This window comes from Rhinopithecus bieti, unplaced genomic scaffold, assembly GCF_001698545.2.
Source record: "Rhinopithecus bieti isolate Rb0 unplaced genomic scaffold, ASM169854v2 scaffold_51227, whole genome shotgun sequence".
In the NCBI taxonomy this organism is placed as follows: Eukaryota; Metazoa; Chordata; class Mammalia; order Primates; family Cercopithecidae; genus Rhinopithecus; species Rhinopithecus bieti.
In genome coordinates, this window is record NW_016820844.1 from 406035 (window position 1) to 429418 (window position 23384).

General features: G+C 41.9%; 4 protein-coding genes across 7 annotated transcripts; 1 reads left to right on the forward strand and 3 right to left on the reverse strand.

The window, feature by feature from the left end:
* Positions 1-8168: 8168 nt before the first annotated feature.
* On the reverse strand, positions 8169-8648 carry H2AC12 (H2A clustered histone 12). The gene has a single exon (XM_017859980.1). It carries the CDS (start codon positions 8596-8598, stop codon positions 8212-8214), a length of 387 nt encoding a protein of 128 aa, XP_017715469.1. The 5' UTR covers positions 8599-8648; the 3' UTR covers positions 8169-8211.
* A 192-nt stretch (positions 8649-8840) lies between these two features.
* On the forward strand, positions 8841-17727 carry H2BC12 (H2B clustered histone 12). 2 transcript variants are annotated; one of them, XM_017859985.1, is made up of 2 exons: positions 8841-9333; positions 17332-17727. In XM_017859985.1, the coding sequence occupies exon 1, from the start codon at positions 8944-8946 to the stop codon at positions 9322-9324; it is 381 nt and encodes a 126-aa protein (XP_017715474.1). In that variant the 5' UTR covers positions 8841-8943; the 3' UTR covers positions 9325-9333; positions 17332-17727. The 2 variants fall into 2 exon arrangements, with proteins under 2 accessions (XP_017715474.1, XP_017715475.1); XM_017859986.1 differs by lacking the exon at positions 17332-17727 and adding an exon at positions 9820-9903 and having other exon boundaries at positions 8847-9333.
* H4C9 (H4 clustered histone 9) lies at positions 15202-16971 on the reverse strand. Its single transcript, XM_017859989.1, has one exon. It carries the CDS (start codon positions 16707-16709, stop codon positions 16398-16400), a length of 312 nt encoding a protein of 103 aa, XP_017715478.1. The 5' UTR covers positions 16710-16971; the 3' UTR covers positions 15202-16397.
* Positions 17728-19257: 1530 nt separating the features above from the next.
* Positions 19258-23338, reverse strand: H2AC11 (H2A clustered histone 11). Of its 3 annotated transcripts, none has more exons than XR_001882934.1 (2): positions 22273-23338; positions 19258-19399 (listed from the first exon to the last, which is right to left on the reverse strand). XR_001882934.1 is itself a non-coding variant. In XM_017859983.1 (1 exon), the coding sequence occupies exon 1, from the start codon at positions 23336-23338 to the stop codon at positions 22946-22948; it is 393 nt and encodes a 130-aa protein (XP_017715472.1). In that variant the 3' UTR covers positions 22146-22945. The 3 variants fall into 3 exon arrangements, 1 of the variants encoding a protein (XP_017715472.1); XR_001882935.1 differs by lacking the exon at positions 19258-19399 and adding an exon at positions 20540-20608; XM_017859983.1 differs by lacking the exon at positions 19258-19399 and having other exon boundaries at positions 22146-23338.
* Between the last annotated feature and the right edge of the window lie 46 nt (positions 23339-23384).

Genomic DNA, 23384 nt, shown 5'->3' on the forward strand with positions numbered 1-23384 from the left:
TAAAAACGAAGGGAGTTCAAAACCACCGCTGCAGCTATCCATAATAAAGCTCAGCAGAGCCAAAATAACGTGCTTAATTTCCTAAAATGTTCTTTATCTCCTTTCCTCTGTCTGGATTACACAAAACTATTCTAATTACTAATAGCTTTACTGAATGAAGAATTACCTGTTTCCTAACAATTTTTTTTTTTTTTTTTTTTTTTTTTTTTGAGACGGAGTGTAGTCACCTAGGCTGGAGGGCAGTGGCGCAATCTTGGCTCACTGCAACCTCCGCCTCCAGGGTTCAAGTGATTCTCCTGCCTCAGCCTCTCGAGCAGCTAGGACTACACGTGCATGCCACCATGGCTGGCTAATTTTTTGTGTTTTTAGTAGAGACAGGTTTTCACTGTTTTAGACAGGATGATCTCGATCTCCTGAGCTCGTGATCCACCTGCCTCGGCCTCCCAAAGTGTTGGGATTACAGGTGTGAGCCACTGTGCCTGACCCTAACATTCATTTTTTTTGATCAGGGAAGAGACCTAAGGGCTTTCTCAGTATCAAAGACATGAGCTTCATCAAAGAAAATGCAGCCAGTAAGGAGGAGAATGCAAGCTGCCTCTGTCTCAAGTCTCCTTGAATTGGATCTCTCTTTTTCCTTTGCTTAGGGCCTTCCTCAACCCCATTCAGAAAGCTGCTGTGAATGAAAGTGCTTTTCAGCATTTTCTGCTGGGATGTTTTGGAAATTGGGTTGATCTGCATGTGCTTCTCCATAAAAGAGAGAAAAGCTGTATCTTTGATGTCACAGGCCTAGAAAAAGGCCTCTTTCCTTGTGCTTATTTTGAAAGGACATTTTGAATATTTAATCTGACACATTCACTACAGTGATTCTGAGAAGAATAAGAGACAGGCTGGCACAGTTGAACCTACCAGTTCTACCTTTACCAATGGCATGCAGTCTTCTACGTCTGAATTTCTAAACTTTCTGTAATAAATAATTAAAAACCCTCTTTCTTTCAAGGGAATAGTTCAGCAATATTTTCCTTCTTCTCCTGTATTATTAAAAAATATTCTATTTGATCTCTATAGGATCTTTCATTTCAGCATTCAAAGCTTTTATTTCTTTCATCTGAAAGAAATGTTCTCTTGCTTTCACTTTTCCTTTCAGCTATTGATAGTGCTGTCTTTCAGTTTATAGCCATATTTCCTCTAAGTGTCATCAAACCCCTATTTTATTGCTTTCATCTCATTTCTTTATTACACTCCTTCATTTTGCTTTCTTCTCCAACATTCCACTTAAACTGATCTATTACATTTCACAAGTTGAAATGGCTATGTTAGTCCTCAACTTATATGATTTCTCAACACTATTTGATACATTGGATTTCTCCCGCCTCTTAGAAACTGCTATGGTCTGAATGTGTTCCCCAAAATTCTTATGTTGATAGTTAATTGCCAATGTGATAGTATTAATAAGTATCAAAACAGTGGCCAATATGTAGAGCCATCTCTCTATATCCAGAATGCACATGTCTAGGAGTCAAGAGGTAGAGGTGTGAGTGCCACTTCTCATTATTACTCAGTGATCCATTTGGACAATTTGTATCCTATCCCTGTGACCTTGATTGAGCTCTGAGGGAATGGGTGTCTTTGTGCCCAGTGGATAAATGTTTCCACTAGAGAGCATTGTCACTTTTCAGATCAATTGAAACCTGAAAACTGCTTCTGGCCATTTTAGTCTTTTCATATCACTGAACCGATATGCAGGGCAAAGTGTCCCTCTACTTGGAGTGATTGCTCCCAATTTCTAGGAGGTAGTTTGGTGTCTGCTGTACAACGGAGGTTAGAGAATACAAAAAACAAAAAACAAACAAAGAAGTCTCTAAATGTTTTTTGCCCACAAGCTATGGTCAATTAAAAATTGTGACAATGAGATAAAGACCACAAGGACACAGATCCCACAGGAATAAAGGCATATTTTATACTACTGGGTAAAGAATTCAGCCAATGTGCTAACGGAAGTCAGGATAACAAGAAATGAATTTTATTTTTATTTATTTATTTTTGAGATAGGGTATCATTTCATTGCCCAGGCTGGTGCCCAGGCTGGAGTGTAGTGGCATGATCATGGCTCACTGTAGTCTCAACCTCCCGGGCCCAGGTGATTCTCCCACCTCAGCCTCCCCAATAGTTGGGAGTACAGGCATGCGCCACTATGCCTGGCTAATTTTTTGTATTTTCTGTAGAGTCAGAATCTTGCCATTTTGCCCAGTCTCATGTTGAAATCCTGGGCTCAAGTGATCTGCTCTGCTCGGCCTACCAAAGTGCTGGGATTACAGGCACGAGCCACCACACCTGGCCTAAGAAATGAATTTTAGAAGAAAGCTGTGATTACTAACCTAAGCCTCATGATCAGCTACAGAAGCAAGGTTCGTAACAGCTTGTATTATGTTAACTAGGTACTTCTCACTTTTTACCCCAGTACATTTTAGGAAGGTGACAACTAACATTTTAGTTTTAAAGTAGGATTATGAACAAACTGGCATCACCCCCATGAGCTGACTGTGATTTCACAAATTCCATGTTGGAATGCAATGCAGACTTTTCACTTGAGAAAAGGATAGTACATGCCAAAGGACAAAAGGGATGGACTGTGCTAGATATTTACTTTTGCCAGCCGAGATTCACTGTCCCCTTCTTTCATCCTGTGTTCCTAGGAGGTTGATCTGTACATGAATTTGATCCTTGCCTTTTGGCTTCTGGTCAAATTTGGCTGATGAAAAGTAAAAATATGTCAGAGAGAGGAAGGAGTTCTTCCTGCTTCCAGATTTTCTTTCCTCCCATTGCCCCTTGGGCCTAGGTGTGGTAATTACTTATATATGGTATTAGCTTCAATATACTGCACTATCTCTTGTGGCTTCCTAACACCTTGCTCACTTCTTTGTCAATCTTCAAAGCACCCAGTTGGTTTTTTTCGTTGTTGTTGTTGTTTGTTTTTTGGGACAGAGTCTCGCTCTGTCACCCAGGCTGGAGTGCAGTGGTGCAATCTCAGCTCACTGCAACCTCCGCCTCGCGGGTTCAAGATCCTGCCTCAGCCTCCTGAGTAGCTGGGATTACAGGTGCCCACCACCACGCCTGGCTAATTATTTTGTATTTTTAGTAGAGACGGGGTTTCACCTTGTTGGCCAAGCTGGCCTCAAACTCTGGACCTCAAGTGATCTGCCTGCCTCGGCCTCCCAAAGTGTTGGGGTTATAGGCATGAGTCACTGCATCCAGCCCAAAGTACCCAATTTGAGTGACTCATCTTTTTCCTGATGGCTGACATATTGACCTCTTTTAGCTTATATGCTGCTGTGTTTACAGATATTAAATGAAAATATGAATAAGATATTTACTTTCAAAATATAGTCATTGATACAGAGTTTAAACCGATAAGAATGATGATCTTAGCCAAAAGGCTGAAAACACTTGATCTTAGTCAAAAGGCTGAGAAGCGATGATGATACGGAGTTAAAAACCTGATCTGGGCTGGGCGCGGAGGATCACGCCTGTAATCTCAGCACTTTGGGAGGCTGAGGCGGGCAGGTCACCAGGTCAGGAGATCGAGACTGTCCTGGCTAACATGGTGAAACCCCATCTGTACAAAAAATACAAAAAAATTAGCAGGGCATGGTGGCACGTGCCTGTAATCCCAGCTACTTGGGAGACTGAGGTAGGAGAATCACTTGAACCCAGGAAGCAGAGGAGGCAGTGAGCCAAGATCGCACCACTGCACGCCAGCCTGGACTACTGAGCAAGACTCCATCTCAAAAACAAACAAACAAAAAAAAACAAAAAAAAAAACCTGATCTGGTAAACCCAGAAGGCATAATGTGAACTAGGAATAAGAGAATACCTCATTGAGGAGGTGCCATATTATGAAAATTGAAGAATGAATAGGAGTTACCCAAGGAGAGGTTGGTAGGACAAACACTCTGGGCCTAGGAAATAGCAAGTACAAAGCTACAGGAGTACCAGATAGAATCAGACAGGCCAATCCCTGAATATACTTTCTAATTCTAGTCTGACAATTTTATAAAATCTTATAGCTTCAAGCAAATTACAAAATGCACTGGTTTCTTCAAAAATAGCAATTTTGCTGTAAATAGAAAAAAGTGTAGCAATTCTGTTGTGAATAAAGTTAGCCTTTAATAAGTCAAGCAATATCAATGTACACCAGCAATTTTATCTCCTTTTTTTTTTTTTTTTTGGTATTTTCCTTTGTGTGATTCCAAGGAATATTTGTGATCTCAAGTTGATTTACTGATGGCCAGTTCTGAGTCCAGGTATCAGTCAGCCTCGTAAACAATCAATATTCCTCCCAGGTGTTTACTATTTCACACAGAATCTAGCTTCCCAGGTAAGTGAAGCCATGTCAATAGTTAGCCTGATATAAAATTACATTATTTTGTCCTTAGTTAAGCACCCTTCATTATCCATTATCACATGTATTTCTCAGATTTTGTCATTGTTAATTATTTAAATCATGCAGCTCCTCTGGGGTATAAACCTTCACATATTTTTAGATGTGACTTTACTATTTTGATTTTATCAGAATTATTCCTTACAAGAAATGCATGACAACCAATCCATCTGTAATAGGTATGAAGATGAAGGGGAAGGGTGGAACTGAGGAAAAGCATGTATGTATGCATTTTTTAAATTGTATGTGTCTTAAAAATATATTTTTAAAAAGTATATAAGTGTGATTCCCATTTTCAGGAATCTTTAGCTATTCACTTTAAACTATTGTAAACACTGTGTGAATAATTAAGTCTAGTTTTATTCTTTCTCATTCCGTATCTATTAATTCAAATACGATCATGATACTCTTCTGACAGACCTTTCAACATCTCCCTTTAACAATTCTTACCCGGCCGGGCGCGGTGGCTCAAGCCTGTAATCCCAGCACTTTGGGAGGCCGAGACGGGCGGATCACAAGGTCAGGAGATCGAGACCATCCTGGCGAACACAGTGAAACCCCGTCTCTACTAAAATACAAAAAACTAGCCGGGCGAGGTGGCGGGCGCCTGTAGTCCCAGCTACTTGGGAGGCTGAAGCAGGAGAATGGCGGGAACCAGGGAGGCGGAGGTTGCAGTGAGCTGAGATTGTGCCACTGCACTCCAGCCTGGGCGACAGAGCAAGACTCCGCCAAAAAAAAAACAAAAAAACAAAAAAACAATTCTTACCCAAGTTTCTATATACCTTAGACTAAAGCACATGAGACCAGATAGTTAAGAAAAGGCAGTCATGTGTGTGTTCCATGTTGAGTAGATAATATTCTGATATATAGCTTTCTCTCCTACTAATTGAGAATCTGATTAGATAAGTAACACAACACTTTCTTTTCCAAATTAGAGTCCAAACAATACCCACCTCAAAAGGTTGTGAGAATTAAATAAGCACATTCATATTGCATATGTAGCCCATAAGTTGTTGGCACCAAATATCTCTTCTATGTGATTTTTTGTTGTTGTTGTTTTTGAGATTGGAGTCTCACTCTGTCGCCCAGGCTGGAGTGCAGTGGCACAATCTCAGCTCACTGCAACCTCCGTCTCCTGGGCTCAAGCGATTCTCCTGCCTCAGCCTTCCAAGTAGCTGGGACTACAGGCAGCTGCCACCACACCTGGCTAAGTTTTTGTGCTGGGATTACAGGCATGAACTACTGCGCCTGGTAAATGTGTTTCCACCTGGTTTCAAACCAGGGACTTTTCACGTGTGAGGCAAACGTGGTAACCACCATACTACAGAAACTCATTCCATGTTTTTTTTTAAAGGTTCCCTCTCCTCTCCTTTGAGCCTCAAGTATTCATTCTGAAGTTTCTTCAGTATGGGGTTAAACTGGATTATTTCTCAGAACGGGAAAAGTGAAGAGATTTGCTGAATCTGGAGTAGGAAAAGTCAGTAGAAAATCTTCCATTTCCTTTGTAATTGTTTTCTATCACCTTCCATGTGCAATGATTGAGGCATTTAAAACTCTTACAGGAGTATACCAAACTAATAAAGATTTTTAGAAAGTCTGCACATTTTCTTATTTCTCTAAAAAGAAAAGACCCCCCCGCCCCTTCACATTCCCTGATGAAAGTAATTACAGGCTCATGCCTGTAATCCCGGCACTTTGGGAGGCCAAGGCGGGCAGATCATCTGAGGTTAGGAGTTTCAGACCAGCCTGACCAACATGGTGAAACCCTGTCTCTACTAAAATTACAAAATTAGCCGGGAGTGGTGGCACACGCTTGTAATCCCAGCTACTCGGGAGGCTGAAGCAGGAGAATCGCTTGAATCTGGGAGGTGGAGGTTGCAGTGAGCCGAGATCAGGCCATTGCACTCCAGCCTGGGCAAAAAGAGCAAAACTCCATCTCAAAAACAAGAAAAAAGAAAAAGAAAAAACGTCAAAGAGCAATACCAGCTATGCACTTATACATGCTGAAGTCAGTCTCACAGATACTATCATCGACCTTAACATTGATATTTATATTCATGTTAATGTATATCATAGACATGGAAATACACTGCCCAGATCCTCCTTCAAGGAAGGGCTTGCAGCCCAACTGCAGAGAGCACAGTTAGCAGATAGACACCAGCTGTGAACTTCTTTAGTATTTGCCTCAGCTGCAGAGCTCCTCCCCACTCAAGGCTGCATCCTTCCCCAGGGCAGTCCTCACTCAGTGACCCACAAAGGAGTTAAAAAAGGTGGTCTAGAGCCCCTTTGGCCCAGTGTGGGGGGCAACTTGACAGGCATACTGGCTGAGTATACATAGCTTTTTCTCCTACGAATTGAGAATCTGATTAGATAAGTAACACAACACTTTCTTTTCCAAATTAGAGTCCAAACAATACTCACCTCAAAAGGTTGTGAGAATTAAATAAGCACATTCATATTGCATATGTAGTCATAAGTGGTTGGCACCAAATATCTCTTCTGTGTGGTTTTTTTGTGTTGTTGTTTTTGAGATGGAGTCTCACTCTGTGAGACCTACATAGATTGAAAAAAAAGTGAGAAAGGTAGCTATCAGGGAAGAGGGAATTTAAAGCGCAAAGGCCTTAAGACAGAAAACGTGTTTGGCATTTTGTGAAAATAGCCAGAAAGCCTTGAGGCTATGAAGTAAAAGCAGGCAAGTAATATCAAGTTGGGGGTTGGTGTGGAGGAAGGAAACTCATAGGGCTTCCTAGGGTAGGTAAATTAATGTGGACAAGCAATCAAAAGCAATAGCAATCCTGATCTAATAAATCTGATAATACAAATTAACGAGACAGAAAAAGCCATGTTGTATCCTGAGTTACTAAAAGAGTGCATTAATACACCTGCTCCAAAGAAATGGGACTAAGGATTTACAAATATGGGATTCAGGAAATTCTGCATACCATATTCTCCTCCCATCGGAATCAAATTGTAATGCAAATGAGTCACTAGACTTTCATCACCTGGGTAAAGTTACTCTTAAGAGTTAGACCACTTAAGAATCAGGCTGACCTTTCTTGCTTTTCAAGAATACTTAGAATTGCAAAATTTGCCTTTAAAGAGTGGCGAGTATATCCCATTTTTATGGCTGTTTGACAACACTATTAATGTAATATAATTATTACACTGGAGGCTGGGCGTGGTGGCTCACGCCTGTAATCCCAGCACTTTGGGAGGCCGAGACGGGCGGATCACCTGAGGTCCAGGAGTTCGAGAGCAGCCAGGCCAGCATGGTGGAATCCCGTCTCTACTAAAAACACAAAAATTAGCTAGGGATGGTGGTGCATGCCTATGATCCCAGCTACTCGGGAGGCTCAGGCAGGAGAATCGCTTGAACCTGGGAGGTGGAAGTTGCAGTGAGCCGAGATCGCACCACTGCACTCCAGCCTGGGCAACAGGGAAAGACTCCATCTCAAAAACAAACATAAACTCTGGAATTAGTAAATAGACTTCAGGGATTTGCAGGTTTGATTTCACTTATTACCCCTGCTGAATAAGCTTCTCCGGTGTATCCTACACTAACTTGTGGGTCTTCATTGCCTTCCAGTGGATTGTTACATCTAGAAACATTGTAAAGAGTTGCTCCAGCCCAACCGGGAAAGAAACGCTTTACAATGTGATTTAATGAAACAAACATGAAGTGAAACAAACATAATTGTGTCCAGCTTTCTCTAGGACAGTGGAGAGTGGCTCTGAAAAGAGCCTTTGTTTTTCAGTTTTCACAACCTCGCTCCTTATTTGACCTTATGGTGGCTCTCAGTCTTCTTAGGCAGCAGCACGGCCTGGATATTGGGCAAGACACCACCCTGCGCGATGGTGACTTTGCCCAGCAGCTTGTTGAGCTCTTCATCGTTGCGGATAGCCAGCTGGAGGTGACGCGGGATGATGCGGGTCTTCTTGTTGTCGCGGGCCGCATTGCCAGCCAGCTCCAGGATCTCAGCAGTCAGGTACTCCAGCACCGCAGCCAGGTACACCGGCGCGCCGGCCCCAACCCGCTCTGCATAATTGCCCTTGCGTAGTAGGCGGTGCACTCGGCCCACGGGAAACTGAAGCCCAGCCCGAGAAGAACGGGTCTTGGCCTTAGCGCGAGCTTTACCGCCTTGCTTGCCACGTCCAGACATACTGGTCACAACTTCCTTAAAGTAGCCAGCAAAACGAAAGTACAGAGGCAGCGCCTTTTATAAACACCATTGGGCGCGAAAAAGAAGATATGTCATTGGTTAGAGTTGCAGCTTAATTTTAACCAATGGAAGTACGTCTTTTGGATTTGCTGATTGGGTTGATTAGGTATACCTAACCTCTGACGTCACCCTGAATAACCACCAATCAGATACAGGACTTTAACTCTTCCCCTTATTTGCATGAGAGGTTCTATATAAAAACGACTCCTGGTGCCTTGCTCCCATTACTTCCCGTTTTCTCCATCTGCTGTTAGTCCGCTATCGACTTGTAGCTTCGCCCTCAACATGCCGGAGCCAGCGAAATCCGCTCCTGCGCCCAAGAAGGGCTCGAAGAAGGCAGTGACTAAGGCCCAGAAGAAAGACGGCAAGAAGCGCAAGCGCAGCCGCAAGGAGAGCTACTCCGTGTACGTGTACAAGGTGCTGAAGCAGGTCCACCCTGACACCGGCATTTCCTCTAAGGCCATGGGAATCATGAACTCCTTCGTCAACGACATCTTCGAGCGCATTGCGGGTGAGGCTTCCCGCCTGGCGCATTACAACAAGCGCTCGACCATCACCTCCAGGGAGATCCAGACAGCCGTGCGCCTGCTGCTGCCCGGGGAGTTGGCCAAGCACGCCGTGTCCGAGGGCACCAAGGCCGTCACCAAGTACACCAGCGCTAAGTAAACCTGCCAAGTAAGCGTCTTAAAGCCCAACCCCAAAGGCTCTTTTAAGAGCCACTTAAATTGTCGATATTAGAGCTGCAAACACGTGTTCCTAATCCAGGTTTAAATAATGGTGATCTCTTTAAAGGGGTTATGATCTCATTACACTGAGTAATGCGTACAGTGCTTGTAATCGAATACAGGCTAAAGGGAAGCCACATGTACTTTGTTAGTACTGAGTAAGGAATATGGCGCCTAAAAAATTAAGGATATGCAGGAAACTTGCGTTAACAGAAAGTGCTTCCTGGCTCTTGGCGCGAAAATGGATACTTCCGTTGTGTCGAGTGCTGTGACTTCCTGTTAGAACTTGCTGAAAGCCTATTGTGTCACGTGTGCTTTCCACCATTTAAAGGAGTTCTAACTGAGTTTATGTGTTTGTAAATTTGGTTCCCGATGGCCTACCAACCAGTACGTATGGCTTTCGCTCGAGCAAGTTACCTTTTTTAACCCCTTCTAGGCTGTACCCAGCTCTGCCTTGCTTGCTTCCGTCTCACCCCCCGTTTCCACCTCTCCAGCCCACAAGACATCGGGAAGATGCCAGACCACCAGGCAGGATAGTCTGCAAGGGTAAGGGGAGGAGCACAGCTTTTCTCATGAGTGAAGAAACGGAACGTGAGATCATCGCGGAGATTTTTGAATAGTTTACTAGTTTTTAAGGCATGTTCAGCGTCAATTGGTTCAATCAGTAATTTTTCCTTTTGACAAAGCTTATAGAAAAGGAAAAGGAAAAGCAACTGGATCCAGAAGGGGAAACAGACTGAGACTAGAGACAGTCCGCCCCGAAGCAAGAAGTTGGAGTAGAGGAGAAGACCAGCAGCACAGGGTCTGAGCAGAGTTAGGTGGGTTTTATTGTGTAACTGGAGGCTAGAATGGCTATGCCGGTGATAAGCAGTGTGGAACTTTTTTGGAAGAACCAAGTGAAAGAAAGGGTCCACGAATTTTAAGCTAGGTTGTTACCTGGCTAAATTTGTGATTTAGAAATGCAGGCCAGTTTCACAGGGAAATTTTTAATGTATATGTGTCTGTATATATATTTAAAACATATTTGGCCATGCATTGTTCTAGTCTTTGGGGATATTGCCCGCCCTTGAGCATTTGGAGATTAGCAAGGTCGTATTGGAAAACTTTAAATACATGCAAAGCATATGTTCACTGTTCATCTAAGTCTTATTTATCCTATCAGCAATTTTGGGGTTACATTAATATTCTAAGAAATGTATCAACAAGTAATTATATTTATTGTTTACCTATATAGAAGGCACTGATCTATATCTATACCTATATAGGAGGCAATCACTTGAAGTCAGGAATTCGAAAGCAGCATGGCTAACATAGTGAAACCCGTCTCTACTAACAATACAAAAATTAGCTGGGCGTGGTGGCATGTGCCTGTAGTCCCAGCTACTGGGGAAGCTGGGGCAGGAGAATTGCTGGAACCCAGGAGGCAAAGGTTGCAGTGAGCCGCGATCACCTGACTGCACTCCAGCCTGGGCAACAGAGCGAGACTCTGTCGCAAATAAAATTTAAAAACTAAGATACACTATGCCAATGAATTCTACCTTCAGGTATACCTGACTACTCTTTATAGACTAAAATTTTTACTCTGAAGTTATCTGCTGTTATTACCTTTAGACTTGCAAAAACTGTTTTTGCAAATGGACATATCATCTTGATTTTATAAAATTTACTTTCAGTCCTTTTTGCTTTTTACAAAATTCTGGAAGTGCATTTGTGTTTTAATAGAAATACTGGGTGGAAGTGGCCATAACTTTCTCCTGCTTTCACCCTCACCCCTTTTCTCACTCCCTTCAACATGATCTCATTTTATTTCTCTCGATAGCACAGATTCCCCCCCGCCCCCCGCCCCCGGAGACAGAGTCTAGCTCTGTTGCCCAGGCTGCAGTCCAATGGCGAGATCTTGGCTCACTGCAACCCTCTGCCTCCCAGGTTCAAGCGATTCTCTTGCCTCAGTTTCCCAAATGGCTGGTATTACAGGCGCCTGCCACCACGCCTGGCTAAATTTTGTATTTTTAGTAGAGATGGGGGTTTCAACATTTTGGCCAGGCTGGTCTCGAACTCCCGACCTCAGGCTATCCATACCCGCCTCGGCCTCCCAAAATGCTAGGATTACAGGCGTGAGCAACCATGCCCGGTTGATAGCACAGAGTTGAACAGCTGGAAGGAATCAAAAAGTTCAGAACAATGTTATTTCACAAATAGCTAAATGGATGCAAAGCTTAATTTGCTCAGATCGTTAGAATCAGAACAACATTCCATTATGCTCGTTTGTTCCCATTATACCGTATATCTCTGTCATTTATTTTCTCATTAGTCATGTGTATTAATTTGACTTAATTTGCAACAAAAATAGGGCTCTTTTATTCATTTGTATATTTCATAATCTCTTAGATTGTTATAAAGTTGAATGTGCTAAATTGTCTCCTGTCTCATAAAATTTTTTTTTTTTTTAAAGAGTAGTTCAGTGCTTTACAATAATTGCTGTGTGATTCTGGACCACAGCAATTTAATCTAGCAATTGTTACAGCCTCCTGAAGAACACTTGCACAGAATAATTGCCTGCTTCAGATTTTCCCATCCTTTGGGAAACTGAGAGTAGCTCTGGGATTGAAAAGTGGAGGTTTATTTAACTGTGGTTAGGGACTTGGCAATCATATGTTTGGTCTGTGTTGTTATCTAGTATCTGAACCTAGAAGTTGGAAGTAAAGAGGTCAATGGACCTAAGAAAATGGCATGGCTTTCTACCTTAGATGAGCTGGAAAAACTTAGTCATTCTTCAAGTCCTTAATACAAAGGAGTAAATGTCACAACTCTATGCCCATGAAGTGTAATATATCATGTCACTGCTTTCTTGATATTACCTGAGGTATAAGTACAGCTGGGAGAAGACCTTATCTCTGTCTTCAGGAATATAGGTGAAGGAAAGGAAAAAAAAATTTTTTTTTTTTTGAGACAGTCTCACTGTCACCGAGGCTGGAGTGCAGTGGCACTGTGTCGGCTCAATGCAAACCTCTGTCTCCTGCGTTCAAGCAATTCTCCTGCCTCAGCCTCCTGAATAGCTGGGATTACAGGCGCCCGTGACCACGCCTGGCTAGTTTTTATATTTTTAGTAGAGACGTGGTTTCACCATGTTGGCCAGGCTGGTCTTGAACTCCTGACGTCAGGTGATCCACCCACCTTGGCCTCCCAAAGTGCTGGCGTGAACCGGGTGGGTGAGCCACCGTGCCCGGCCTGGGAAATTTGTTGTTCATTTGGTTTCTCCTATTTTCTCATTCTTTCTTGAACTAGGATTTTTCTGTCCTATTATAAGTGTCTGAAAGCCAGTTTGTTACTCTTAAGACACTACTCAAATAGAAATATAATACGGTCAGGTGCGATGGCTCATGCCTGTAATCCCAGCACTTTGGGAGGCTGAGGTGGGTGGATCACAAGGTCAGGAGTTCGAGACCAGCCTGGCCAGTATGGTGAAACCCCATCTCTACTAAAAATACAAAAATTAGTCGGGCATGGTTTCGACTAATGGGACACCTGTAGTCCCAGCTGCTTGGAAGGCTGAGGCAGGAGAATGACTTGAACCTGGGAGGCAGAGGTTGCAGTGAGCCGAGATCATGGCACTGCACTCGAACCTGGGCAACAGAGCGAGATTCCATCTCAAAAAAAAAGGGGGGGGGAGGGAATATAATACACATCATACATGTACATCTTATCTTTCCAGTAACCATTTTTAAAAGTTAAAAAAAAATCAGGCGCAGTGGCTCATGCCTGTAATCCCAGCACTTTGGGAGGCCGAGGTGGGTGGATCACCTGAGGTCAGGAGTTCAAGACCAGCCTGGTCAACATGGTGAAACCCCGTCTCTACTTAAAATACAAAAAATTAGCCGGGCGGGTATGCATCTGTATTCCCAGCTACTCGGGAGGCTGAGGCAGGAGAATCTCTTGAACCCGGGAGGCAGAGGTTGCAGTGAGCTGTGATGGCGCCATTGCACTCCAACCTGGGGGACAAGAGTGTCGAGACTTTGTTTCCAAAAAAAAAAAGTTACAATTAATTTTAATAATGTATCCTATTTGACAGAATGTATCAAAAATACAGTTTCAGCATATAGTCAATACAGAATGTATTAAATATCTTGCATTCTTTTTTCATTTCAAATCTTCAAAATCTGGTGGGTATTTTACACTTTTACAGTATATCAAAATAAATTTTCATGGGGAATTCGTCAACTGTAATTAGAATAAGAAGATTCTGATTCATGTCCCTAAGGTGTTCCAAGCATACTTGGATGTTATCTAATTGAATCCAGCACCAGTTTTTAAATGTAAACTAATTAAAATATAATTAAATACTCCCTCAGTCACATGCCACATTGTAAGTGCTCAAACTCCATGCATGGCTAGTGCTATACCATAAGACACTCAATGAGCAGAACTTGACCTAAAACCCACTAGGGCACTATGCAAAGGATTACAATTCTTTCTGGCGACACCACTTACTACAGTTTTTCCTAAGGGAGTGTTTAATCCACTGGGCTTGGAACATGAAAAATGACAGGGAAGGACATGTTACATTGCTGCAGATTTCTTTAACAATAACATAACTATATAGACACAAAATGAAAATGACTTTCTCAGGTAGGCCCACAAACTGACACATGAAAATAATTAATTCCTATTGGGATAAGTGACAGGCAGGTTTTGTACCTGTCCTGACACATTTCCCCAAATTCTCCATTATAGGACTAGCACCACTACTACTCTCTGTGATGGCTTCTCTATCTACTAAGAGAATGTGATTAAGAATATTACAGGTTTGAGTGAGTGTATGTTCAGGGCAATTTGAATTTATGCTCCTGGAAGAATAAAAATTTAAAAATTACAAGTTTGGGTCACAGACTCTAACATTTGTGAATTGGTTATTTGATTTGGCCTCTATTTTGCCATTTTAAAATAAGAGTAGTAAAATCTATCATAAAAATATGAGATATGAGATAATCCATGTAAAGCATTTAACACACTTTTCAACAAACTTTCATTGTATCTTAGGAATTACTTTCCTCTTTCACCCTTTGTTTTGTCCCTTTTATAATACTTTGAAAATTTTAGGTATTGTTAATCATTGCTTATTTAGAGAGTAAGGTCAATCTTTTGTGAGGTCTTCCCTTAGCTCTGCTCTTAAAGTACTTTTAGAGCTATTTCAGAAAAGCCTTGGCGGGCGCGTGGCTCAGCCTGTAATCCCAGCACTTTGGGAGGGCCGAGACGGCGGATCACGAGGTAGGAGATCCGAGACCATCCTGCTAACACGGTGAAACCCCATCTCTACTAAAAATACAAAAAATTAGCCGGGCGAGGTGGCGGGGCGCTGGTAGTCCAGCTACTCCGGAGGCTAGGCAGGATAATGGCGTAAACCCGGGAGGCGGACTTGCAGTGGAGCTGAGATCCGGCCACTGTACCCAGCCCGGGCGACAGAGCGAGACGCCGTCTCAAAAAAAAAAAAAAAAAAAAAAAGAAAAGCCTTACTTCCATTTCAAGCCAAACAGAAGATAAGCAGCCTAAATACTTTTTTTTTTCTCCCCAGATTGATGCCTGCAGCTCCTGGGGAAAGTGGAAGGCAGATAACTCCTTTATGAAAAGGCAGCATTCAAAACTATGAAAAATATAAATCCAACATTATTAAAATTCTGTACATCCAAAGATATCACGAACAGTTAAAAACGAACCCACAAGGTGACAGAATATATTTGTCACATACTGACAAAGTTTAAACTCAAATATATAAATATTTACAAATCAAAACTCATAAAATAAAAACTGTAGAGAATCTGAATAGGCTATTCCCAGAAAAGTGGGAAAATCTCCAAATAGCCAAAAATCTCATTGAAAAAACTCCAATCTGACATTAGGAAATGCTGATAAACAATAATTCGGAAGCACTGCTGGTGGAATATGGGAGTGTAAATTTTAAAATATTATCCTGGAAAGCAAATTGTTCATTTTTACTCATGTTGAATATGTACATACTTTTACCAAATAATTCCACTTTCATGGAACCAGAAAATGCACAGGTGTGTACAGTGCTGTTTTGTAATGAGGAAAAAAAAAAAATCAACAGAAATGAATAACGTATTTACTGACACATTAGAAAACTAGATTAATGGTGAAAATAACGTAGAACTGCACATTTCAACACGGATATATTTCAAGAGCAAATGTAAAAATTCATGAAGACGTTTAAAATAGATTAGGGGTATGTGCATCTAAAGTTAAAAATAAAACGCGTAGGAACAGTAAACACCAAATTCAGAATATCAGTTTATCCTAGAATATTAGTTAATTCTAGGATAGGAAAAAGGGAGGGCTGTGCTACTGAGAAGGGACATGAGGATTTTAACTGCACTTGTTGAATAAGTGGTGTGGTCACCAGCGCATTTTGTATACTTGATATATTTCAGTATTTAAAAATCGTATCAGAAGGCAAACATATAAAGGAATATTATTACTAAGACTCTTAAGACTACCCAGCTGTCTTCTACAGTAGTAAAAGTATGGTCTGCTCCCCACATGCAGAGCTCTGTGCCACCCACGTCTTCTTAAACCAGCCACCACTAAGCTTTCCTGGAGGCTCCAGCATTTAATGGAGCCCCATCAAACCCCTCATCTCTCCCCAGACGTATTTGAAGGGCCAGAGGGAAGTTCTAGCCCGCCCCTTTTTAGGCCCCAGACCCCTTGGCTTTCTAAACTAATCCGAGCGGTAAACCGGCTGTGGGCAATTTCCAAGCAGCCGCCAGAAGTTACTGGCCAGCAGAGGCTCTTCTGGCCTTGGGAAATCTCGGCCCAGGGCCATCTGTAGTCATCAGCCCACTTTCGACATCCCGAGTTAATCTTTTTAAAACAGGATAAGAGAACTCACTGACAAGGACCCTATTAAGAGACTCACTTTGCTGTCATTTCAACTCTTTTGTTGAAAGCTTAGGGGCCCTAAAAAGGGCCTTTTTAGAGAAGGACACGGCTTCAAAATGCAGTTTAGCCGCCGAAGCCATAAAGGGTGCGGCCCTGGCGCTTCAGCGCATAGACTACGTCCATGGCGGTGACCGTCTTGCGCTTGGCGTGCTCCGTGTAGGTCACGGCGTCCCGGATCACGTTCTCCAGGAACACCTTCAGCACCCCGCGGGTCTCCTCATAGATGAGGCCGGAGATGCGCTTCACGCCACCGCGGCGAGCAAGGCGCCGGATGGCTGGCTTGGTGATTCCCTGGATGTTGTCGCGCAGCACTTTGCGGTGGCGCTTGGCACCCCCTTTCCCCAGACCCTTACCTCCTTTGCCGCGTCCTGACATTATCAAGTGATCAGAGAACAAAGATCTGCTGCCTGTGATGGCAGCTTTCTTTTATGGGTAAACCCTGCGGACCAGACTGAAAACCGGAAGAGCTTTGGCGGGAAGTCCCTCCGCGTCGGGGGAGGGGACCTAAAAGGGAAACAGGCCTGCTGTGCACTACTCCCTTTTGTTCTCCTTCAGTCCTTTTTAATCCTCAAGACCTAGGCTGTTTTCTTCCTTTTTTCATTTAACATGATTCCTGCCTCATAACAAAATGTTAACATTATAGAAGATACATTAAGCAAAAGAATAAAATATTATCTTTACATATATACATGTTTTCTTTAACATTATTTGTGTGGAACTATGCTATTTTGTGGCATTTTTCTCCTTAATATACCATGGAAATATACTCCATATGCTAAATTCCTAGCAATACAAGATAGACTCATATAGAATTTAAAGATCGTTCAGGTATATTGCTAAGTTATCTTCTACTTATTTTCATTTCCAGTGTTTGGGGTGGAGAATTATCCCCCCAGATATCGAGCTTGGTAATCCTGGGTGCTTTTGAAAATTGAAGGTTCTCAGAAACAAGTCTAAGAATCAAGGTCCCTCTAACTTTGTCTTGTTTCTCTTTCAGGGAAGGACTTTCTCTGGAATTTCCTGATATGACCAAGAAAGCTTCTTACCAAAAGAAGCATAATTGCCTTCGGTTACCTCATTATCTACTGCAGAAAAGAAGACTGAAGAATGCAACCATACCTAGATGGACTTTCCCACAAGATAAAGCTGGCCTCTTGATCTCATTCAGATTCCAAAGAGAATCATTTACAAGTTAATTTCTTTCTCCTTGGTCTATTCCTTCTCCCTAATAATCATTTACTGTTCCTCAAAGAATTGTCTACATTACCCATCTCCTCTTTTGCCTCTGAGAAAGGGTATATAAGCTTCTGTACCCCACTAGGGGGTTGAGGTAATTATTCTGTGGTCCCCAGCCCTGTACCTTAATAAATTTGTATGCCTTTTCTCTTATTAATATTCTCTTATCAGTTGATTTTCAGTAAACTTTCAGAGGGCAAAAGGGAGGTTTTCTCTTGGCCCCTACACCAGTAGCAGTTTCTGATATGCCTACAACCTTAACTAATGCTGGGTAGAACCATTTTAAATAATCTAACTGTACTAATAAGGATTTTATTTCTTGTATATAGAAATAACTTTTCAAAAAGTTAATCAGCTGGTTAGTCAGTACAATACATGACCTATTTCCCCCACTGATTTGAGGAACTTATCATATACTGAATATATGAGCCACCGCACCCAGCCTATCTGGTGATTTTCTTGCTACTCTTTATTTCAATGAGTTCCTTACAGCAATGCTTGAAGTATTTTCAAAGTACTCCACTTAAATGTCATAAAGTAAATGAAGATAAACTTTTCATTAAAATACTTTAAAAATTTTTGCATTTACATTGCAATAAAAGAAAACTTGCCATACATCTTTGGAAAACAAAACAAAATTGATATGACTCGCTGTAACTTGCTGTAGCTGAATTCAGTATATGTTGTAAAGAGGGTAAGGTAGCATAGATTAATTGAATACTTAATCTAAGGGTAAGTACAAATTAAAAATAACAGGCTTAATTATCTGTTGTAAACAAGAGACTTCCTTTCTCATCGCTTTCAAGATGTCTTTCTCTGTCCTTTTAAAATGTATGCAAATCCTTTTAATGGCTAAATAGGCTTTATAACAGAATATTTTCTCAATGCCTGGAGAGCCATCTCTTTGAAATGTTCATCATTTAAAAAGATAGTGCTCTGTCTCCCAGTTTCCAGCGAGAAAATAGGCCAAACTTTAGCTGTCACCTAACTTCGAATTGCAAAACCTATCCAACGTGGCTATACATAATAAGAAAGCAAGATTTCTTTCTGGTTTTGCAATCTCTTCCTAAGATTGCCTGTGATAAGCAACTCTCTGGTTTAATGCTTATTCAATAATAAAATTATTTATATTCTTTGGGAGATTTCAAAATTGTATTTCCCCAGCATTAGTTAACAAATATATTTCTCTACTTGAGCTTCTCACCAATCAGAAGCCATTTTCTGTATCTGATTTCATGAGTTTTCGCATAGCAATTAGTGACAATAAGGATAGCAATGAATGGTAAAACGTGGCAGAATATGCCATCCCAAAATATGCCATTTTGGAATAAGATTTTGAGATAAAGGCAATTTACAAGAGTAGGTACAAGAAAGGCAGAAAGGCACTCTCACTGTTGTTCCCTTTTTCCTCCCTAAAAGCAGAAATTAAAATTCCCATGTCCGTGTGAAGAGACCACCAAACAGGTTTTGTGTGAGCAACAAGGCTGTTTATTTCACCTGGGTGCAGGCGGGCTGAGTCCGAAAAGAGAGTCAGCAAAGGGTGGTGGGATTATCATTAGTTCTTACAGGTTTTGGGATAGGCGGTGGAGTTAAGAGCAATGTTTTGGGGGTAGGGGATGGATCTCACAAAGTACATTCTCAAGGGTGGGGAGAATTATAAAGTACATTGATCAGTTAGGGTGGGGCAGAAACAAATCACAATGGTGGAATGTCATCAGTTAAGGCTGTTTTCACTTCTGTGGATCTTCAGTTGCTTCAGGCCATCGATGTATATGTGCATGTCACAGGCTTAGCTTGGGCTCGGAGGCCTGATGTGGAAGATGTCCTCCCTGTACCAAAAGGAAAAGAACATTTTCATCAAGGACAGGAAGTTGAAACCAAGAGAATTCTGTAAAAGCAAATCTCCTTAAAATAATTGTTGTTTTCCTTTAGCCTTCCTACACAGTTATATTTTCACAATTTACTCTGTTCAACCTACTATAAAAGCATTTAGGTTTTGCTACTTCTTTGGGGTCTGTAATTAGAGCTCCCATGTCCCATGCCACATAAAATTTATATTAAATAAATTTATATGCTTTTCTCCTCTTAATCTGTCTTATGTCAGTTTAATTATCAGGCCCAGCCATAAAAACTCTTAAGAGGATAGAGGTAAAATTTGGCTTCCCCTACAAGGATGTTTGAGTTTGTCAGACTCTTTAGTTTCTGAAATTGACGGTAAATTTAGTTCTGAAATTGATAGTAAACATACACACAGTATAACATTTTAAAAAATGTGATGCTAGTCAGTCTCTTTTCTAATAGGATAACTGACTATCAAGATAAACTTAGTTCAAACAGAGTAACTCTGAGTACTCAACATTCTTTCACATTACAAAACAAATCTAGCAGCAAACTTTATTATGTCAAAGGCGTTTAAATCAGAGCAACTCCATCTTGAATAGGAGCTGGGTAAAATAAGGCTGAGGCCTACTGGGCTGCATTCCCAGAAGCTTAAGGCATTTGTATTCACAGAATGAGTCACAGAAGAGGTTGGCACAAGGTACAGGTCACAAAGACTTTCCTAATGAAAGCATGAGGTAAAGAAGCCAGCCAAAACCTACCAAAATCAAGATGGCGAGGAAATTGACCTCTGGTTATCCTCACTGCTCATTATACACACTTATAATGCATCAGCATGCTAAAAGACACTCCCACCAGTGCCATGATCATTTACAGAAGCCATGGCAACGTCGGAAAGCTACCCTATATGGTCTAAAAGGAGGAGGAACTCTCAGTTGGGGAATTGCCCACCCCTTTCCCAGAAAACACATGAAGAATCCATCCCTTGTTTAGCATGTAATCAAGAAATAACTATAAATATCCTTAGAATAGAACAAAACAATTTTCTTTACCTCTCTAATAAACTTGCTTTCGCTGTACTCTATGGATTTGCCTCGAATTCTTTCTTGAGAGAGACCCAAGAACCCTCTCTTGGTGTCTGGATTGGGACCCCTTTCCAGTAACAGTTACACTTGCAAAATACATCCTGTGTCCAACCACTGTACATTTAATTGTGAAATTTATTAAATATTAATTTAAATAAGTTGAAAGACCTTTAAAGACGAACAATTCAAAAATGAGTAAAATTATCATTTGGGCTACACAGTATAAAATCCATCAAAAGCCAAACATTTTACTATTTTGGGGGCGTCTCAAGTACCTATTTTTGCTAATTGTCAGCACTTGTTTCTGTTCCAGAACATCATATTTATACTAGGATTGGAAGTAGTTATATTTTAACAACAAGAAACAGAAACAATAAAATGTTACAAGATGTCAATAGACTAAGTGCTAAAGAAATTCCAGATAGGCGGTATCTAGAGAAAAGGAGCTGAAAAGAAATGGAGTAGGTTGACCAAATTTTAAGGCAAGAGTTTTTAACCTGAGGTCCATATTTATATGTCACAACGCCCCTAAGGATAAAAATTCAGCAATTGGAGGGTGCTGAAGGGGAAGTCTGTGAGTTTGGGTAGTAAAATATCTATTTTTAAAAAGTTAACCTTGACTGAACTTGAACATTTCACTTTATTATGAATTTAGGCCACAAATCTCAGTACCTGTTACTTTGTAACCCAAAAGACATTAGATATTTCATTTCTCATTACAATTGCTGAGTTATCTTTAAACATTTATACTCCTCTAATTAGTAAACAGCAATTAGGCTCACCAAATCATATAATGTGTTAACTATATTAACAACATAACTATATAGGGCCATTTATCACTATCAAGTTTTAAAAATACTCTGATAACTGTAATTTAACTTCGGCATTTTATATACTTAAAACATCATTCTGAGATTTTCCATGTTACCAGACAGCCAAAAGTGTCTACAATACGCAAGAAAAATGAGTTAATGTCTTTTTCTCAAAATTACATCAGAGTGGGCCAGGCGCTGTGGCTTACGCCTGTAATCCCAGCACTTTGGGAGGCCGAGGTGGGCGGATCACGAGGTCAGGAGATTGAGATCATTCTGGCTAACACGGTGAAACCCCGTCTCTACTAAAAATACAAAAAATTAGCCGGGCGTGGTGGCGGGTGCCTGCAGTCCCAGCTACTTGGGAGGCTGAGGCAGGAGAATGGAGTGAACCCGGGAGGCGGAGCTTGCAGTGAACCGAAATCACGCCACTGCACTTCAGCCTGGGCCACAGAGCAAGACCACGTCTCAAAAAAATAAAATAAAATAAAAATAAATAAATAAATAAATTACATCAGAGTTCAGTGAACAGAGGTAGGAGGCAAGATTGTGCAATCTTGGCATGAGTATTCCTTATTTAGCTACAACACCAAAAGTTATTTGCACTATCGTACTAAATAACCCTCCTCCACAGAAATCTGCCAGTCTTGCTAGGAGGCCTGTTTGTCACAGGAACGCCCAACACTGTACATTTCTAATACTCATTTCTAAAGTACATTTCTAATACTCATCATGTGTTGAACCATATTATAATCCTCTATGTATTTTCCCCCGTATCTGTGAGGAAGACATTTTAACAGTCTGTGTGCTAACACTTTACCTCAAATTTCCTGAAAGGGTTTTAAGGTTTATTAGAAATAACTATCCTGTCAAGTTCTTCTGGGTAAGCAACTTAGGATATTAGGCCTTTCCAAATGAGAAATCTTTCTTGGGCTCCAGATAACGTCATCCCAGTATTTTACTCACTTCATTTTAAAGGAATACTTTGAAACATGCAGTGGGGTGGGTAAGAGAATGCTTCACAGCTATCCATCAGGAAAGACGTGTCTCTGAGAGAGCCTTTGCAGGGAGGTGGACTATCGTGTCACAAAGTCCTGCAGCCTCGCTCTCCTACAGCGGCGTCACCGCCGAGCTCTCGCAGCAGGCAGCTTGCTGATCCGCAGCTCGGAGTTCTGGTAGTGCAGTACGTCGCGCGCAGGGTCACCGTGCCGAGCACGTAGCGGCGGGACATCTTGCCGCCCTTGGCCCGCGTGGAATAGCTGTCTGCTTAATTCTAGCCAGGACAATAACCCTTGTGCCAAAGTGCTTCAAAAACTCACGAAGCCACTGGCACTCTGTGGACACCCACTAAGTTTAAAATTAAGTAGTGGCCTAATACATCTGTTCACATCCTAACTTTTAAACGTGGTAGAATCTGGACCACCTTCCCTGTAGTTTTTCTTTTAAATCTGCGGTGTTCGCTACACACTGTCTTCAAAAGGTGTAAGGTTGGGTAACTTATGACTGAAGTTTTCCCCATGTCTCATTTTCTTTCACATGGAAGAAATGTTAGTTCTTTTAGAGAAGACGTGGGTGGCCCTTAAAAGAGCCGTTGGTTTGGACTCGTTTTACTCCAGTTGCCACAAACTAGTCCAGGTAGTTACTTGCCCTTCGCCTTGTGGTGGCTCTCAGTCTTTTTGGGCAGCAGCACTGCCTGGATGTTGGGCAGGACACCGCCCTGTGCGATGGTGACTTTGCCCAGCAGCTTGTTGAGTTCCTCGTCGTTGCGGATGGCCAGTTGGAGGTGACGCGGGATGATGCGGGTCTTCTTGTTGTCGCGGGCCGCATTGCCCGCCAGTTCCAGGATCTCGGCGGTCAGGTACTCCAGCACCGCTGCCAGATACACCGGTGCGCCGGCCCCGACCCTCTCCGCATAATTGCCCTTGCGGAGCAGGCGGTGCACTCGGCCCACGGGGAACTGGAGCCCGGCCCTAGAGGAGCGGGTCTTGGCCTTTGCGCGAGCCTTACCTCCCTGCTTTCCACGTCCAGACATCGCGAGCACAACTAACTCACCTCAACCAACTACGAAACAAACACGC

What these genes read in the sequence shown, in the direction of transcription:
- H2AC12 (XM_017859980.1), bottom strand. Translation starts at nt 8,598, where the DNA reads ATGTCTGGACGTGGCAAGCAAGGCGGTAAAGCTCGCGCTAAGGCCAAG.
- H2BC12 (XM_017859985.1), top strand. Translation starts at nt 8,944, where the DNA reads ATGCCGGAGCCAGCGAAATCCGCTCCTGCGCCCAAGAAGGGCTCGAAG.
- H4C9 (XM_017859989.1), bottom strand. Translation starts at nt 16,709, where the DNA reads ATGTCAGGACGCGGCAAAGGAGGTAAGGGTCTGGGGAAAGGGGGTGCC.
- H2AC11 (XM_017859983.1), bottom strand. Translation starts at nt 23,338, where the DNA reads ATGTCTGGACGTGGAAAGCAGGGAGGTAAGGCTCGCGCAAAGGCCAAG.